General features: G+C 34.9%; 3 protein-coding genes across 3 annotated transcripts; all 3 read left to right on the plus strand.

Moving 5' to 3' along the window:
- The first annotated feature begins 464 nt into the window (after positions 1-464).
- LOC142975706 (uncharacterized) lies at positions 465-7,634 on the plus strand. The gene is made up of 21 exons (XM_076118707.1): positions 465-587; positions 912-1,547; positions 1,629-1,670; positions 2,020-2,067; positions 2,172-2,213; positions 2,437-2,481; positions 2,726-2,770; positions 2,931-2,990; positions 3,297-3,341; positions 3,434-3,475; positions 3,560-3,604; positions 3,939-3,983; positions 4,133-4,177; positions 4,438-4,479; positions 4,637-4,681; positions 4,830-4,871; positions 5,025-5,069; positions 5,473-5,514; positions 5,642-6,688; positions 6,777-6,818; positions 7,407-7,634. Exons 1-19 carry the CDS (start codon positions 521-523, stop codon positions 6,682-6,684), a joined length of 2,466 nt encoding a protein of 821 aa, XP_075974822.1. The 5' UTR covers positions 465-520; the 3' UTR covers positions 6,685-6,688; positions 6,777-6,818; positions 7,407-7,634.
- Positions 7,635-9,272: 1,638 nt separating this feature from the next.
- Positions 9,273-15,981, plus strand: LOC142975696 (uncharacterized). Its single transcript, XM_076118694.1, has 18 exons — positions 9,273-9,408; positions 9,546-10,349; positions 10,432-10,470; positions 10,821-10,865; positions 11,086-11,127; positions 11,234-11,278; positions 11,561-11,602; positions 11,719-11,763; positions 11,884-11,925; positions 12,154-12,345; positions 12,690-12,773; positions 13,090-13,131; positions 13,259-13,300; positions 13,514-13,555; positions 13,750-14,148; positions 14,467-14,499; positions 15,103-15,141; positions 15,662-15,981. The coding sequence occupies exons 1-18, from the start codon at positions 9,339-9,341 to the stop codon at positions 15,679-15,681; spliced, it is 2,067 nt and encodes a 688-aa protein (XP_075974809.1). The 5' UTR covers positions 9,273-9,338; the 3' UTR covers positions 15,682-15,981.
- Positions 15,982-16,598: 617 nt separating this feature from the next.
- Positions 16,599-19,054, plus strand: LOC142975494 (odorant receptor 4-like). Its single transcript, XM_076118349.1, has 5 exons — positions 16,599-17,419; positions 17,612-17,708; positions 17,998-18,102; positions 18,374-18,529; positions 18,998-19,054. The coding sequence occupies exons 1-5, from the start codon at positions 16,599-16,601 to the stop codon at positions 19,052-19,054; spliced, it is 1,236 nt and encodes a 411-aa protein (XP_075974464.1).
- The last annotated feature ends 308 nt before the right edge of the window (positions 19,055-19,362 follow it).

Below are 19,362 nucleotides of genomic sequence, written 5' to 3' on the forward strand. Positions count from 1 at the left end.
CCTTTGTCATCAGTCCATCTATCCATCTATGGTCAAAGTTTAAAGAAGAATAAGAAAAACAGTAAAGAAATCAATAAATAATTTAATGTGTGTACTTACCAAACTGGCTTGTAGACCAAGAATAATCTATTTTAATGCTACTGTACATAGGAGATATATTTATGCAAAAATCTTATAGTTTTGCGTTCCAATTAAAGGACCTATTAGTTTCCAGATTAATTATTCTGAAGGTGTCTACCACGTGTTGTATTTCCCACTACATTGAGGAGCTTCATTTATAGAATGTTAACTCTATATTCCATCCCAAGGAATGGTCACGCATGATATTAATGGGATATTAACCACGTGCGTCATAAGATAAAATGTCCTGATTATTACGTCATAAAAATTATCACTTAATCACGAATCTAAGAAATGAAAGTAAAATGTTATTTTATAGCCTTCATATTGTTTATAAGCTTGGAACGTGAACGATTGTATAATTTGTTCTGCCTCGTATAATTGTAAACACATACACAAGATGAACCGACGCTTAAAAGCGACCGCATTGTTGTTGCTTTTCAATCTTTGTATTTTAAGACAAGCTCGTAAGTATTCCATACATACCAAGGATTTAATAATATTACTTCTTAACTTTTAAACTCTCGCGTTGCATGTTTAATGAGCCTGCGACCACGGCGAGTGCAACCTGCGCCGAAACGTTAGGCATTTTAGGTTAAACTGCGTGTTCGCGTTAATTCCCGTATTCTATTATACATTAAGTATTACTTCTTGCATTAAAAAAAATATTTATCATAAGATTTTTTTTACGGAATTGCGCCTAGCAGAAGCTTTAATATACTCGCTAATAATTGAAAGCATTTTACAGTTTTGTAGTGTTGGTCTACAGTTCAAAATTTCTATCTTTACAGGGTCAACTAATTTAGGCGAAGGTTTAGGTGTAACAACCTATGGCTTAGGTTCAACGGCAAGAGAAACTTCTGGTATTTTGCCTGGTTTACCTTCTGTGTACAGAGGTGATAGTGCCGCGCTTGATGGATTTGGGGACACGATTAGGGGTGTGGGTGATTTAGTTTCTGGAGTCTCTTCATTGGGTGCCGGGCCTGGCGGAATACCTGATGTTGATTCTTTCGGTGTTCCCTACGGCGGTGCGTCTCTTCCTTTATCGAATCCTACATCTACAATCAATCCTGTAACTACTGGTAATCCTGTTTCAACAATCCCTGTAAACCCGGTGTCAACAATTCCTGTAAATACAGCCAATCCGGTGTCAACAATTCCTGTAAATACAGCCAATCCGGTGTCAACAATTCCTGTAAATACAGCCACTCCGGTGTCAACAATTCCTGTAGTTACAGCCACTCCGGTGTCAACAATTCCTGTAAATACAGCCACTCCGGTGTCAACAATTCCTGTAAATACAGCCACTCCGGTGTCAACAATTCCTGTAAATACAGCCACTCCGGTGTCAACAATTCCTGTAAATACAGCCACTCCGGTGTCAACAATTCCTGTAAATACAGGCAATCCCGTAACCACTATACCAAGTAAGTAGAGTTCATTTGACTTGAAAAAAAATAAACTATATTAAATACAGCTTTTAAAATCTAATTTTGTATATTTGGCAGCGACTATAAATGGTATTGGACAGGGCGCAGCTACAGCTTCAGGTAAATAATTAACTGATACAAACTGGAAAAAATGTTATTCAGACTATGATCGATCTGGTTTTTTACTAAGCAACAGAACTTTAAAAAATAGCAGCTTATGTGCAGAATATACAAAAAATGTACGAAAATCAGGCTCCAGGCTTTTTTCCTCCGTGGTGCTGTGGTCGCCACGCCACCACCATTGCGTTGGGAGGTCGTGGCTTCGATTCCTACACGGAACAATTATTTGCGCGATCCACATACATAACTGTTTCGGGTCTGAGAATGTCAAAGTCCCCATGAAAAAAGAGCAATGCTATGTGCGGGAGTTGTCTTTAAATAATAATAATATTAATGAGTATTAATACAGGTGCTGCCACCGGTGGCGCAGGATCAGGCGCAGCAGCTGCAACCGCTAGTAAGAATTATTATTTTAAACAGAACTATTAAAAAATAATTACTTAGTGAAAATATGTTCATGGGTATATTGTTCCGTCTCTTATCAATGTATTTGAATCGCAGGTGGCGCAAGTAACGGTGGACAAGGGGCAGGCAGCGCAGCGAGTAAGTTTATTTTATATAGTTACTTTACGACATCAATTATATCAATCACACTAATTGATTAAAAATAGGTTTCTTTAAGAGTTGATCACTTTAAAAAATACTGCCAAAATAGTTCCTATGATTAGATTTTCTGGCTAGCCGGTTATCGGTAGTCGATATAAGTCAAGAATCGAGCTACAATTTCATATATAGATTTCTCATACACGACCTTTTCCGCATTCAGGTGCTGCTACTGGCGCTGGGTCTGGTGGAGCGGCTTCCGCTGCTAGTAAGAATTATTGTTTTAACTATAGTATAGAACAAAATCTTAATTTCATCACTTCAAAAATAGTTACGTAACTTTCAGACACGCAAAGATTCTTTCATATTTTTCTTGATCTCTATAAAAAGTCTTTGCAGTATCATATGACACCTCAATGTACTTTAAAATAGTCTGAATTCAAGAAATTATTAATAAGTAAGACCGAAGAAAATTCCGGTTTAATTACAGTATAATATTTGTTTCCATACAGGTACTGCCACTGGTGCTGATTCTGGAGGAGCAACTACAGCTTCTAGTAAGAACAAAATACTGAAAATAATACGTCAAAATTGGTTTCAATTTGTAGCGTTAGGAATGCAGTGCATCGCTTTATTATTAATACAAGCAATGTAAAATTGTAAGTAAACACATGCAATAACATATAATTTTCACTACTTATTTATTTTTTATTACAGGTGGAACAAATAATGGCCAGCGAAATACAGCCAAAGTAGCGGCAAAGAAAGCAGCTCGAGGCAAGTGTTAACGAAAAACCGTTATTACAGCAACAATTAATACAATCACTAATCAGTAGCGCAATTCGTTACTGTCGAGTATCAAAAGTTTAACATTTAAAATGCACTGCCAAAATAGTTCTCACGAAGCCCGCTAGAGGCACTGATGAGATTTTCGTACAAAATTTATCGATAGCTAGCCGGTTGTCGGTAGTCGATAGTAGTAGAGTATCGAGCTACAAAGCTTGGTTCAACCTCATGTGTTTATTATATGACTGGATAAAATAACAGCCGACAATTTAACTTTAACTTTGTACTTTCTCACAGATGCCGCTAAGGTTGCTGGTCCTGGAGGTTCTGCTACAGTTGTTGGTAATTATTGTTATATTTGGTCATGAATATACTCAGATCAAAATTAATTCCTCAACAGTACTCGTTGAATTCTACAAATATTTTTCTTACAGAAAAAGCAAACGATGACGATCAAGGTGCAGTAACGGCTGTCGGTAAGCAATATAATGTATATGATTATAAATCACATTTAAATAAGTATCATGCTATAAATAATAAAATAATATTTATCCACACAGGCGCTGCATCAGGTGCTGGTACCGGAGGAGCGGCTACAGTTGCTGGTATTTTTTTAAATAACCAGTAGCGTGATTCTCTACTACTATTGATGACCGACAACCGGCTAGCTATCGAAAAAAAATGTATGACAACCGGTTCAACGCCTCTAGCAAGAGTCGTAGAAACTATTTTCGCAGTACATTTTAAATGTCAAACTCTCGATACTCGATGGTTTAAATTGTAGAGAATCGTGCTGCAGAGTAAATTAGTATTAACTAATAAAGAAAAAAACAATGCGTTGTATTTTTAAAGCCTTGATTAATAGAGTGAAGTATTTTATAAAAAAAAGTAATATAATATTATGTTGATCAGAATTTCATAAGATTTATGTTTCCACAGACGGAGCCAGTAGTGGTGGGCAGGGCGCTGCCAGTGCTGCAGCAAGTAAGTAATTTAATGTAACTTCTTTTGCAAAAAAAATTAATACATTACATTGGACGAATTTTCATTTTGTTTACTGTAAATTTTTGCGTCTTAAAAAAAGGATCTTTACAGCAACATGCTTTGAACAGAATTTTGCGAATGATTCACAGGTACAGCCATTGGCGCTGGATCTGGTGGGGCTGCTACTGTTGCTAGTGAGAACTATCACATTATTAAAATTCAAAACTTGGACTGTAAAATGTAACGAGTAGCGAGAGTAGTACTGTCGAGTAAAGAGAGTTCGATATTTAAAATTTACTGTAAAGTAGTTCATATGGAGCCCGGTAGAGGAGCTAAACAGATATTCGTGTAAAATTTCTCGATAGCTAGCCGGTTGCCGGTAGTCGATAGATGTAGAGAATAAAATAATCTTGGTTTATTTAACAAGTACTCATCAATGTATTTTTTGTAACAGATGGAGCAAACACTGCTGGCCAAGGCGTAGCTACAGCTGCAGGTATATCAAATACTCTTATATTAGTTGTTTGTGTAGTCAGTTATTACTCGTCATAATACATATGTGCGAGCTGAAAAAGATGGTCTTATATATTATGCAGCAATATTTTCATTTTATTGTGTATTGATCTGAATTTAATTACCAATTCTGTGCATAGGCGCTGCGACGGGCGCTGGATCTGGTGGTGCTGCTACAGTTGCTAGTAAGAACTACTATCACATTATTAAAATTCAAAGATTTTGTTGACGGGTGACGGTTGACGGAGGTCGATAGTTGTAGAGAAATGAGCTACAGAATAAAATAATCTTGATTTATTTAACAAGAACTCATCAATGTATTTTTTGAAACAGATGGAGCGAGCACTACTGGTCAAGGTGTAGCTACAGCAGCAGGTATATGAAATACTTCTTGAAATATTAGTTGTCGGTGTAGTCAGTTATTACTTGTCATAATATGTGCGAGCTGAAAGAGATGGCTTTATATGCAGCAGTTTTTTAATTTTTTTGGTGAATTGATCTGAATTTGATTACCAATTCTGTGCATAGGTGCTGCGACGGGCGCTGGATCTGGTGGTGCTGCCACAGTTGCTAGTAAGAATCACTGCATAACAAAAATTAAGTGCTTTAATATATTTTATTAGCTGACCCGCGCAACTTCACTTGCGTCACTTTCATTGCTTCATAAGAGAGAATGGGTCAAATTTTCCCCCGTTTTTGGAACCTCTTTTACTAGTACTCTGCTCCTATTGGATATAGCGTGATGATGTACAGCATATAGCCTTCCTCGATAAATGGGCTATCCAACACCGAACATTTTTTTCAAATCGGACCAGTAGTTCCTGAGGTGAGCACGTTCAAACAAACAAACAAACAATCAAACAGACAAACTCTTCAGCTTTATAATATTAGTATAGATGAACTTAAAAACATAAGCATTCCTTATATTAAATAAATTGATCACTGCGTGAAAATTACATGACAACGTTTTACTCAGATGCAGCAAGTAGTGGTGGACAAGGTGGAGCTACGGCTGCTGGTAAGTGCTTTTTATCGACATTAAATAATAAACTGAATAAGAAATAAGCGCAAGAATAAATTCCTTAATTGCTTTTATAAAGTTGCTGACACACGTATCAAAATATTAATTGATTATGTATTCACAGGCGCAGCAACGAGCGCTGTATCAAATCCTGTGACTGCTACTGTTCCTGTAACTACAGTGAATCCTACGTATACAGCTGTACCTGTGACTACTACCAATCCCGTATACACAACAAATCCAACATATACTACAAATCCTGCTACAACTTATCCCGTAGTTGCTAATCCTGGAACTACTGTAAATCCTGGAACTACAACTTACCCCGTAGTAACTAACCCTGGAACTACTGTAAATCCTGGAGCTGCAACTTACCCCGTAGTTACTAATCCTGGAGCTACAAATTATCCCGTAGTAACTAACCCTGGAACTACTGTAAATGGTGCAGCTGCAACTTACCCCGTAGTTACAAATCCTGGAGCTACAAATTATCCCGTAGTTACTAACCCTGGAACTACTGTTAATCCTGGAGCTGCAACTTACCCCGTAGTTACAAATCCTGGAGCTACAAATTATCCCGTAGTTACTAATCCTGGGACTTCAACTTATCCCGTAATTACAAATCCTGGAACTATTGTAAATCCTGGAGCTACAAATTATCCCGTAGTTGTTAATCCAGGAACTTCTGTAAATCCTGGAACTACAACTTACCCCGTAGTTACTAACCCTGGAAATACTTTAAATCCTGGAGCTGCTACTTACCCCGTAGTTACTAATCCTGGAGCTACAAATTATCCCGTAGTTACTAATCCTGGAACTACTGCAAACCCTGGAACTACAACTTACCCTGTAGTTACTAATCCTGGAAATACTGTGAATCCTGGAACTACAACTTACCCTGTAGTTACTAATCCTGGAACATCAAGTTATCCCGTAGCTACTAATCCTGGAACAACTAGTTATCCCGTATCTTCCAATCCTATATCTACATTAACTCCCGGTGCTACAAATTATCCCATATCTGGGAATCCTGTAACCACTTTGACTCCGGGAACTACAAATTACCCCGGAACTACAATTAATCCTGGATCTACAACTTATCCTGTAACTACAATAAATCCTGGAACCACCGCCTATCCTGTGACTACGAATCCTACTTATAATTGATCATGTAAGTTAATTTTAAATTACTAATTTTATAAAACTGACGTACATGTGCACATTAATGTTGAATTTACTAATTTACGTATTTTTGGTAGCTGCTACAAATACTGAAGGGCAAGGCGCAGCAACAGCTGTGGGTAAGTAACAATTGTATATTAGGTACCAAAAATAATAACTTGGCAACAGAACCCATATGTTGCTGTACTATTGTTATTGTTACCGATTCATACATAATGTATTATCAAGTTGATTGCATTATTTTTTATATAACCCTAAAAAAATAAAAACCCGATTGCCAGTTACTGAAAACAAAATGTCAGTGGGTCAGTTGTTGTATGAATGTTTCTGTAGCTCGATTCTCTACTACTATCGACTACCGACAACCGACCTGTCATAGAGAAATTTTGTATGAAAATCTGATCAGCGCCTCTGACGGGTGTCGTAGGAAATATTTTGGCAGTACATTCTAAATGTCAAAATTTCGGTAGCTAGCCGGTTGGCGGTAGTCGATAGTGGTAGAGAATCGAGGTACTGATATTTAACTGGAAGGATATCGATCTGGAAATAACTTCATGCACACAAGTATTGCTGCAAGTGGACCCGGAGGCGCTGCTTCAGCTGTTCATAAGACTAGGCAGGGCAAACTAAATCTTTGAAATAATTCAAAGATAATATTAAGTTACATTCAAATTACTTTCAATATTAAATTCGTTTTTTTCGTCCAGGAGCTGCCAGCGCCGCTTAAGCAGAAACCATTTTCAGCAGAGTTTTTGTCACAAGATCTTTTTACCAGAAGCAAAATTAAATCTTTATTTTGTCACTTCTATCTGTTTATGTATTGCATTCTGTTAATTTTATGTTTTTGTTATATGTAATCAAGACAAACAGAAATTAGAAAGGATTTTGTTGCTACATATGTACCTTATTATAATAATAAAGTTTTGTAAATAATATTTAAATGTTTTTCTTTCATTTCCATTTTTTTGCACACATTTGAAATCAAGTCCATGATCAATATTTGGCGAGCTTTATTATAAATCGTCACTTAAGTTTTAAATAATACTAGCCTGGCAGTGTAACAGTATACTTGTTTAAAAAAAAACCAACAACCAAAGTCAAATATGCTTTATTTCATAAACTTTAAGAAGTATTAGAATTGAATTTATGGATACAGGAATAAAGATTTGTCAAGATTAAACTCTTTTTCTTTCTATCTTTACGTACGCAAAGCATATTAATTCTCAATCTCTCATGGATCATACAATTTCAGTTTGAAAACCCTACCTAATATAGGATACAGTTAAGAAATCATTAGTGCTAGTAAACATTTGCAATACAAGCTCTTATCAGCAACACAGGTATCTGGTTATATCCTGTGTTGTTTGTTGAACTGTCCTGTACTGTCCAGTGTTTTTCTATAAACAACAAAGCTACTATTATAAACAGCAGAAAAAATCTTATATTCGCTTTTGACTTATATTAAATATCGCCAGCAAAATTTTACAACAGAAGATTTTGTTCTAAAAGACAGTATTAAATAGCTGCTGAAAAAGAGACTAAGGAAATGTTCTACATTTATTTTTAAGATAACTCAGAAGCTGCAATAGAGCTAAGTGGATTTTTTAACTGCTATTGACTGTCTACTTCCATAAGGACGGCGAAAGTTGCATGGAACCTTGGTGGGTGCCGGAGGAAACATATTTGAAGTATAAAACTATCAACTATTGGGACTATAGAATCGACAATTAATGTCGATTCTATAGTCCCGATAGTTGAAAGTTGATAGTGATAGTGATACTGGAATAAAGCTATAATCATGTACATATATGTATGTTTTATTATATTATTTTACATGACATCAGTGGGAAAATTGCTTACTATTATATCGACTGCCGTATCAATGAGCACCTCTAGCACTATAAAATGGGTTAGATTACAAGTTAGAGTAAGTATTCATAAGAATAAGGTAATTAGCATGCAAACTAGCTACTAGCAACAGATCTAGTACTAAACTTTTCCAAAGTAAACTTAAAAATAAGCGCTGGTGTGCTTACAGATGATTATTTATTATAAGTTTCTAAAAGTAAATAGGTAAATACCTCCCCATGATGAGCACTGTAGCTATTCGTGTGAGCTTGTAGCTAGTCCAAATGTAAAACAACAAAAATAAATACACAACTATCACGTAAAAAGGGGTTCTGAATGGGTGTTAATCTAAACAGATCGGTCCCCAAATGATTGGGAATAAATTAGGTAGATAAACGCATTACTGTAACAGACTGAAATAAATACCAAGATTTTTTAGGAGATCAGAAATACATAAGAAATCTAGTAGCTTTAAATCATATTACTTAAAGTATCCAATTGTGTTACAAAGTTTTGTTCAATAATATAAACAAGTCATAAAAATGCAGGAATAATCACGGATTTGATAACAGTCAAATAAATATATGTTTCGTTAAAAGGTAATTAATTACGTGCGTCATTAGAGAAATGACCATATTACCTACGTCATAAAAATTATAACATGATCACGAATCAAAATTATTGTAGCAATATAGTATTTTATAGCTTTTCTTTTCTCTTTATAAGCATAATCTTCGCGTGATGTATTCTAGAAGTTATCAGTCTTTCCGTTATAGGCGACAGTGTACAAAATGATGGACCCACGCCTAGTAGCCACGGCATTGTTGTTGCTATTCAATTCTTGCATAATAAGACCAGCACGTAAGTTTTCATTGCTTCTTAATAAATAAATACCAGAGTAATTATTTATATTGAATCCGTAATAATGAACCATTTTGTGAATTAGTTTATCGATTATATTATCTAAACGTAAAAATCGTGGTTCTGTTTTGTTTCAGAGTCTACAGATTTAGGTGAAGGTTTAGGTGTAACAACTTATGGACTCGGGTCTACTTTAAGAGAAACATCCGGTGTGTTACCCGGTGCGCCATCTTTGTACAGAGGAATAAGCAATGCACTTGGTGGAGTTGGGGACACAATCAAGGGTGTGGGTGATTTAGTTTCTGGATTCTCTTCATTAGGAGCCGGGCCTGGCGGAATACCTGATGTCGATTCTTTCGGCGTTCCTTACGGCGGTGCGTCGGTACCTTTGTCAAATCCTGGAAATGCGGGAGGCCCTGGAAACGTAGTAAACTCTGGTAATACAGGTATTCCTGGTAATACGATAAATTCCGGAACTACAGGTATTCCTGGTAATACCATAAATTCTGGAAGCACAGGAATTCCCGGAAATTCTGTTATTCCTACAAACACGGTAAATTCCGCAAATTCGGTAATTCCTACAAATACAATCAACCCTGGATATACAAACAACCCTGGTACTGGAATCTACCCTGGAAGTACAGTTCCTGGCAATACAGGCAATACAATAAATAGTGGAACTACAATAACTCCGGGATCTACCACATATCCCGGAACTACAATAACGCCAGGAACTACAAATCCGGTAACTACTGTAAGTCCCGGAACAACCACCTATCCCGGAACTACAATAACGCCAGGAACTACAAATCCGGTAACTACTGTAAGTCCCGGAACAACCACCTATCCCGGAACTACAATAACGCCAGGAACTACAGCTTATCCCGTAACTACAATCACTCCGGGAACTACAACTAGTCCCGTAATCACGGCGGTACCAGGTGAGTAAAATTTTACACAGTTCGATAATTTTGTACATTCCAATATTGTTTATAATATAAAAATGTATTTTTTTCGGAGCAGTCACAAATGCCGGCGGACAGGGCGCAACTTCGGCTGTTGGTAAGCATAGAGTACATATAAATGTGCAGTGACAACTAACTTATTTCAAAATATGTTAAAACTGACAACATGTCGTTTTAAATACAGTAGGGTAAATTTGGGTAACTTTGAATCATTTGGATAACATTGACAGAGGGAATTTGAACTAGTGTGGATTATTTTTTCATATGAAACCAACACAATTAATAAAGGTTGATTTTAGTTTTGCAAACTTTTATAAGTTGTGTTGGTTTCATATGAAAAAATAATCGAAACTAGTTCATATTCCCACTGTCAATGTGTACCCAAATGATTCAAAGTTACCCAGGTTGACTGTAAAACTGTGAATTTATTAAATTATCTGCACACAGGGACTGCCACCGGTGTGGGGTCTGGAGTAGCTACTACAGTTGCTAGTAAGAATAATATTAACCAAAACTAGATATCTCAATGTAATAATTTTGGTAAATTTCAAGTATACCTGTATGACAAGATGTATGGATGTGAATGAAACAAGGGAAGTTTGTAAGAAGTTTTTGGGTAAGAAGGCGAGGTTTTATATAGTTATAATGTAAATTGTTGATATCATATAACGAATGATCAATTAATTATATTGTTGTACGTATTCTGACACAGACGGAGTAACTGGTGGTGGACAAAGCGCGACTTCAGCTGTAGGTAATGAAATAAAATATTGAACAAGATTTATAATTCAAACAATATTCATTCTATGTACAACAATATCTAGTTATAGAAAAATACTTATAAATGTTTTTGTTTACAGGCGCAGCTAACGGCATCGGATCTGGATCAGCTGCTTCAGTTGCAAGTAAGAGTTAAAAGTGTTTATTTCAATAACATAACAGCAACAAAATCACTTGGGGTCCGTTTTTAAGCAAATACTCCATGAGGTAACTCTAGTCTTCCTTAATCTACATTACTATGTAGAGTTATAATATAAAAATATAGTTATGTTCACCTACAACAAAATACAAACGCCGTAAATGGAGTCCAAAATTCATATTAAAAACCATCATGAATTGTTTTATAAATCTATTATTTTTATAAAATAGTTGAACAGTTATATTGAATACTACTTCATTTTATACAGACGGAGTTGGTAACGGCGGACAAGGTGCAGTCGCAGCAGTAGGTAAATAAATCAAGCAAACTATATTAGCCTCTTAATATAAAGAAATGATATAGCTGCTCACATTTATTGAGCAAACAATCTGAAAATGTATCAAACTAATAAATGTTTGTACACAGGTACTGCCACGGGCACTGGATCTGGAGGAACGGCTACAGTTGCTAGTAAGAATATTTTTCAACTAAAATATGACACCATTACAGAGGTGTCTTAATAAAATAATAACAAAACAATTGTTTTATGTTTCTGTTACATATTTTAACAAAAATCATCTTCTAACACAGATGCTGCCGGCAGTGGTGGGCAAGGTGCAGCCACGGCTGCAGGTATAAACACAAAATATTTTGAAACCCATTCAGAAGCTTTAATATTCACTTTTTCAACCCATAGTTGTTCCTCTATTGGACAAAAAAGGGTCTCTTCCCGAAAGAGGAGCTTAGCCATATTTTCACCACGCTGTCCAGTTACGGATTGGGGACTTTGCATGCCTTCAATGAGTTATCAAACTTGGCTACCACTGTCTCACATTCAATAAAAAATAATATTTTTTACAGGTACTTCCACAGGCACTGGTTTTAGTCCTGTATCTACTGTTCCTGTAACTACAGGCAATCCTACATATGGAGCTATACCTGTAACTACTGTGAGTCCCACGTACACCACTGTTCCTGTGACCACAACAAGTACTACATATACACCAGTTCCGGTAACTACAACATATCCGGCCACTGTAACTGGTATACCAGGTAAGAAAATATTGAGTAGATTTTTCCATTGTTTTATTGATTACATAATTTAAAAGTTTTGATAGATTTGCCATGGATCCTTAGAATATAACAGCAAAAAGAGATAAAAGTCGGTTTCATGCCCAAAAAAAGTTTCGTAGCAACTTTTTTAAATCAGACAAAGCGTCATACAAAAAAAATATATATAGATATTTCACAAAATTAGTTTGATAACGTGCCCAGTAGTTGGCTAGGCGATGCATGTATTTTATACTCCTCTGCCTAGAGCTTCTGGCGTGACAGACATAACATTTACCTTAGTAGTATAGTAGAATTGATATAAAATCTTATATTTTTTTGGACAGCCACAAATAATTTTGGCCAAGGTGCTGCCTCATCTGTAGGCGCTGCTTCGGGCGTAGGATCTGGAAGTGCTGCCTCAGTTGCCAGTAAGAATTTCTGTGCTAACCAAACCTAGATATATAGAAATATTTGGTAAAAAAATCTGTAATTATACTGCTTGTAACGGAATTCCCACACGGGACAATTATTTGTGTGATCCACTAATAATTGTTTCGGGTCTGGTTGTGCTTTGTGTCCGTTGTTTGTATGTTTGTAAAAATCCCCGCGACACAAGAGAAATTCTTAGTGCGGGAGTTGCCTTTTCAAAAAAAAAAGATACCTATCAACTGTTAAATTACTAGATGGATGATAGATAGAATGTTAAAGTTTACATCAAATTCTCATAAAAATAATTTTATACAGATGGTGCAGGTATTGGTGGTCAAGGCGCATCCGCAGCTGTTGGTAAATAAAACTGCTTAGTCAATTTTGATTAGTTTCTTTTAGTCGTTACACGTCTTTAGAAAAAGTGATGATTTGATATTTGATATTTGATTTGTTTGAATCTCATAAAATAATATTTTGTATACAGGTAGTGCGGGCGCTGGACCTGGAAGTGCTGCTACTGTTGCTAGTAAATATAATAATGTCTTCAGTATAAAAACTTTTTAACGTAAAGATTTTTATAATTTATGACTCCACCCGAATTGTTTAATCTTAGAAGTCTCATTTGTGGTGATGTTTTTCTGCTCAAGCGTTTAGCTGCTCAATTACATCTTTATTAGTATGTTAAATAAACCTGCTAATTAAATTTTGCCAAAACTTAATCATCAACTTTTAAATGCAGATGCTGCGAGCAGTGGAGGCCAAGGTGTAGCCACGGCTGCAGGTAAAAATACGAAATATCTTAATTTAGGCTAAATGCTTAAAAAAAACAAAATCAATTTAATTCTCTCTAAAAATTGAAATTAAACGCTCTTTCTCGGTCTGCAGAACTTAACCGAAATATTCAGATGGGAGGCAGGATTATTTGTGCATTTATATAAATATTAAGGATGAAATAAGAATAATATAAACTTACAGGGGCGGCGGGTAGCGGACTGAATCCCGGAGTAGGATCCATTCCAATAACTGGAACGAATCCTACATACACTGTTCCTGTTACTAACTCTAACCCCACTTACGTTTCAAATCCTGTAACTACAAATTATCCCGTAGCTAACAATCCTATATATGCTACTAATCCTGTAGGTACAAATGCTGTAGCGACAAATGCTGTAGCTACAACTCCCGTAACTACAAATTATCCTATAACAACAACAAACCCAACGATTACAAACGTTCCTGTAACTACAAGTAATCCTGGAATTACGAATTATCCCGTAGCTAACAATCCTATATATGCTACTAATCCTGTAGCTACAACTCCTGTAACTACGATCCCAACATATACAACCAATCCTACAGTGGGAAATGTTCCATGTGAGTAATATTTTATATTATAAATCAATATACATAAAACTCTTACGTTACTGAATGAATGACTAACTGATGGACAACACACAGCCGAAACTACTGAGCGTAGAAATAAAGATTCCTTAAGAGTAGAGGAGCATTAAGAGAAGATATTTTCAAATCCTATTCCAAAAGTTAGTTATATTATGAACGCAGAAAGTTGGTAACATTATGAAAGTCTCTACAATTCATATTAATATACACAATTAGATTGCAAACTTTTATATAAAGAAATATTATACTATTTAAAGACCTAAGCAATTAATTATATATTTTTGTTAATAGCTGGATATGGACAAGGCTCAGCTGCTTCTGCAGGTATGTTAACGTAGTTTTAATACGTATAAGAAACAGTAAAATTAATGTATCTTGCCTGTAATGCCCGGTTTCTGAGGCACATTTAGCGGTAATTTATCTATTCAAACGATCATGCTTATATAAACTTAAACACTATGGAATATATAAACTTGTGCTTAATTTACCTCAGAAGTCGGGGGTAAATAATGTAAAAACATGGTCATGCTGGTCTCACATTTTTTTCTCGCAGCGAGTCGCGTACTAACTAACCTATCCACTTCGCTGTAAAACAATGTTATAGGCTTTTACATATATATCTTGTTTACGGGATCCCATTCAATTGATAGGTACAATATCACTATTCTCTACTACTATCGATTATCAACAACCAACTAGCTAACTGTATTATGAAAAACTGATGAGCGCCTCTAGTGGGCGCCGTAGGAACTAATTTTACAGTACATTTTAAATGTACTCCTCTCGATTCTCAATAGTGAATCGCGCTATAGGTTCTTATAGCTTATAGCGCAATTGATTATTCAAATTATATTATATTCGTTCTTATAACAAATCCAGATATGCTTACATATTAACTAAATATAATAAATAAATGTCTCCACACAGGCGCTGCTGCGAGCGGACTCGGAGGTGCTTCAGCTTCCGGTAAATATTAAAATATCAGCAAGAATTAAGAGAGTATGAAAAGTTACATTGGTCATATTCAAAGCATTGTTTCTTTAGTCATAGTAATTACCTCCAATAAATCATCATTAACGGTGAAAGTTAGACTCGATTCAGTCACCCTTACACCTAAGAATGATAAATTATTTCTAATACACACGAAGCGTACCAAAAATCAGAGCTTCAGGTTTTCGGAACCACGATTCTAATTCCTAATTGTAGAAGGCGATTGGTTATGTAGTCGTAGTTATCAGTCACTGCTAATTTTACTATACATTTTATATTGTATATTTTAACCCTCTTATTCATAAACACACTATAAATCTATTTTAGTTAAACAACTACCATAATATTTTTTCTCTTTTTTTTATCTCGCTACAGAGAGAAAGAAACAAAACGCTTTACAAGCCTTTCGTAACTTTATATATTTTTATGAATAAGAGGGTTAGATTTTATATTGTTCTATAATAATTTTATAACTAATGACTTATGTTTAACCCAGGATCTGCCGCTGCTTTCTGATCAGAAACAAACAGCCAAACCTTCAGCGGATATCAAATGGGCAGAGAATGAACCACTTAGAAATAATAAATAAATAATAATGATTTATTTAAGTTTCAAATAAAATTGTGTATCAAAGAAAAACCAAATGGAAAATGCTGTTCGATGAAACTAGAAGTAAAGTTATATTTTAAAACATAAAAAATAATTGATGTCCTATTTTAAAAATGAATTCCTCTATATGAAACATAATAACGTTACACCCCAAATATTTGGAAAAGAAAAGCTGATACCAAATTTGGAAATAAAGATTATACTGTACTTTATTGCTTTTATTTCATACCTACTTTTACCTTTTATCCACTATACTGAGAAATACAACCAATCAATAGAACGGTACTGTGTAATCGTGTAATATTGAAATGTCAATCCAAGCTTACTCATTACAACTTGAAATTGACATTAAAACTAGCCCTTTGATCTAGAAAACAAACTAGTTGTTTTAAAGTAATATGATTGACAGAAACACTCCTTTACACAAACCGATTTCTACAAGGATTAAGTTAAGTTTTATTTATTTTTGTCCTGGAATATTTGAATAATACTTTCTAACCAGTACAGGCTTTTGGCCAACGTCTTGGCCTTACTTCTCAAAAAGGCGATCAATGCAATACCAAGCAAAAGGCAGTAGTTGGTCGAATAAAATAATATGTTAATCAGTCTATTTAATAAGTAGTGAAACGTTGAAATAGTTTATGGTCGATTCTTATTTAGAAGTGCACATCCATAGTCTCTTAAAATTCAATTATTCAACATCACCTTACATGCAATCGTAGAGTCTAAATATATTTTCTAATTTATTCATTCGCTTAAACTATCGATAAAAATCAGTAGTATATTACAATTTAACAAAGCAAGACAACGTGTTTACAGTCAAAATGGTTGAAGCTGACAAATCTTATAACGATTTGAAAAATGATTTTATATATGAAATGGATTTCATTGCTAACATAGGCACTAAAATGTTTCTGTTTCCTTTTACGAATAGAACGAAAGTTTCTACGTACGGCTACTATTTTACATATAGTCTGGTGATCTTTACTTCAATACAATTATCCGTTACTTTATGCTTAACTGGTTTTGCTGATTGGTTCGAAATCATCAACATTGCACCAAATCTAGGAGTGTGTCTCATGATTTTAGTGAAGTATGGAAAAATAAACAGAAACAGAGATTTGTATAATGCCATATCTCAACATTTTCGCCTTGACGTTTGGGAAGCTATTTCAGAATCGAAAGAACATAAGAGAATTTTGAATCAATACACGCAAACTACGAGATATATCGTACGATTTGCTTTTTACTATACGATAGTTTTAGTAGCCATCGTTGTTTTATTTCCCAGGCTTATTATGTTGTACGAAACGGATATAATTGGTAAAGAGATGCAGTACTTGTATCCTTTTGATGGTTGGTACCCCTTTGACAAAGTGCAGTGGTATTACATTGCCTATGTCTGGGAGAGTTTTATGACTTCTGTGATTATTTTCCTCTACCTATTCGGCAATATGCTTCATATGACTTTTACTAGACATATTTGTATGGAATTGAAGATTCTTGGAGAAACAATGGAAAATCTATTAAGTGAAGATGATGTTACCAAAATTAACGGAAACTTAAAGATAGATTTAGACAACATTCACTATAATATAAGGAAGAAAATAAAGTTTATCATTTCCAAGCATCAATTTCTTGCCCGGTAAGTCTAACAGATCATTATTCGTACATGCATCTGCATGCATGCTGAAAGAAAAGTTTACTTTAATCACCTTATATTCATAAAATTGATATCCATGCCTAGTGCCACGCGTTATATTACCAAAGACTTATATTATAGACAAAGGGGGATTCAGTTATTAAGCCTAAAAGGACTTTTTTGTCTTTCTTCCAGCATTACCTCCGGCCTGGACACTGTCATGGGAGATGGAATGCTGTTAACATATGTTTTTGGATCAGTTTTCATTTGCCTCACTGCGTTTACAGCTACCGTAATACAATTTGACTTCTTTGAATTAACCGCTAAACTTTACTTGAGACTTGATTTTCTACCACTATCGACTATCGACAACAGGCTAGCTATCGAGAAATTGTGTATGAGAATCTTATCAGCGCCTCTAACGGGCGTCGTAGGAACTATTTTAGCAGTACATTTTAAATGTCAAACTTTCGATAATAGATAGTACCGACTGTAGAATAGATAATCGTACTACTTTGGTCATATATTTTTTTTAGCAATTTTTCTTATGTTTATAATAATCAAAAAAATATCTGTTTCAGGTTGTTGACGACCTGTATAAGTCTCTCCGTTATTTTTCTTTCTTTTGCTCTTTACTTGTAGAAACATTCTTTCAATGTATTATGGGACAACTTCTTATTAATCACGTATGTTATGTTTAGTTGTTGAAATAAAACTTATCTCATTTATTTATTTTTCAGCTTTATTTTCTGTTTATATTTCTCATTTATTGATTCACTTTAATGCTTATTTCTCTATCTGTTTTGTTGCTACAAAAAACGTGCGTTCAACGCACTGCTATTTTCCAGTTTAACATATTAATGTCAATATTGAACCTTAGCTCATCAAACGATGGCTGTCCAAACTTTGAACTATAAGTACCAATAATTTAACAAATATTCAACAATTAATTTTCAGAGTGAAAAGCTAGAAAGAGCGATATACTTTGCCGACTGGGTGTACGCAGACTCTGACACTAAGAACATGTTACTAATATTGCTTATGCGTTCACAAAAACCTTTCAGTTACAGCGCCAACGGTTACTTAACTATGAACTTGGATACTTTTAGTGGCGTAAGTGTCATTACGTAATCAATTACTTATATACATATCAAGCCTTCTTCTTACAGGGGTAGCCAGAGACTTGGTCCACATGGTACGATCCTTACAAAATTCCCTTGCTTTATTCTCATTCATAGATCTTGTCATACAGGACCGCCGGTTACGACTACTACACACTTGACCTTTTTGCAAGACATCGCCGATATGATTTGTGTATTTACACGAACGTGTCTCCTCGCGGCGCTTCCATTTACATCCACACAGAAAACTGTGTTCGTCATTCGGCATTCAATTACCTATTCATTTACGATTAACCATGTCATAAATCTGAACCAGTGTTAATGTTTTTTCGTTAGGAATATGTGTAGAAAAAATTAAACAAGTAATACATTCATAGTACTTTTATTCCGAGAAGAGACGTCTAGAAATGGAAAAGATTTTCGTACTTATTACTTAATTAAAATTGCGTTTTCTTTACAGATCTGTAGCCTCTCGTACCAGTTCTTCAATTTACTCCGCACTGCATACTCGGAGTAATATCTCAATTCTACTACAAAATAGAGAGACCACCAAGATCTAATTTGCACAACTTTACAAAATGTTTTCACTTATAAAACACACAAATACACTAAATTATACATATTTAAAACTGTAAATTATAATGTAAGCAAGTTGGTGAATGTTATTTGTAGACCAAAATAATTTACCTAATGTTGTAGTTTTCAACCAATCACATAGTAGATCAATTAAATAAAGACAATCAAAATACGAGCGTTTTATTTATCAATCTTATTTTCAGCACCACATCACTACAGGTTCTTAAAAACATTTTTACCTAGTTTTTA

This window comes from Anticarsia gemmatalis, chromosome 9, assembly GCF_050436995.1.
Source record: "Anticarsia gemmatalis isolate Benzon Research Colony breed Stoneville strain chromosome 9, ilAntGemm2 primary, whole genome shotgun sequence".
Classification (NCBI taxonomy): domain Eukaryota; kingdom Metazoa; phylum Arthropoda; class Insecta; order Lepidoptera; family Erebidae; genus Anticarsia; species Anticarsia gemmatalis.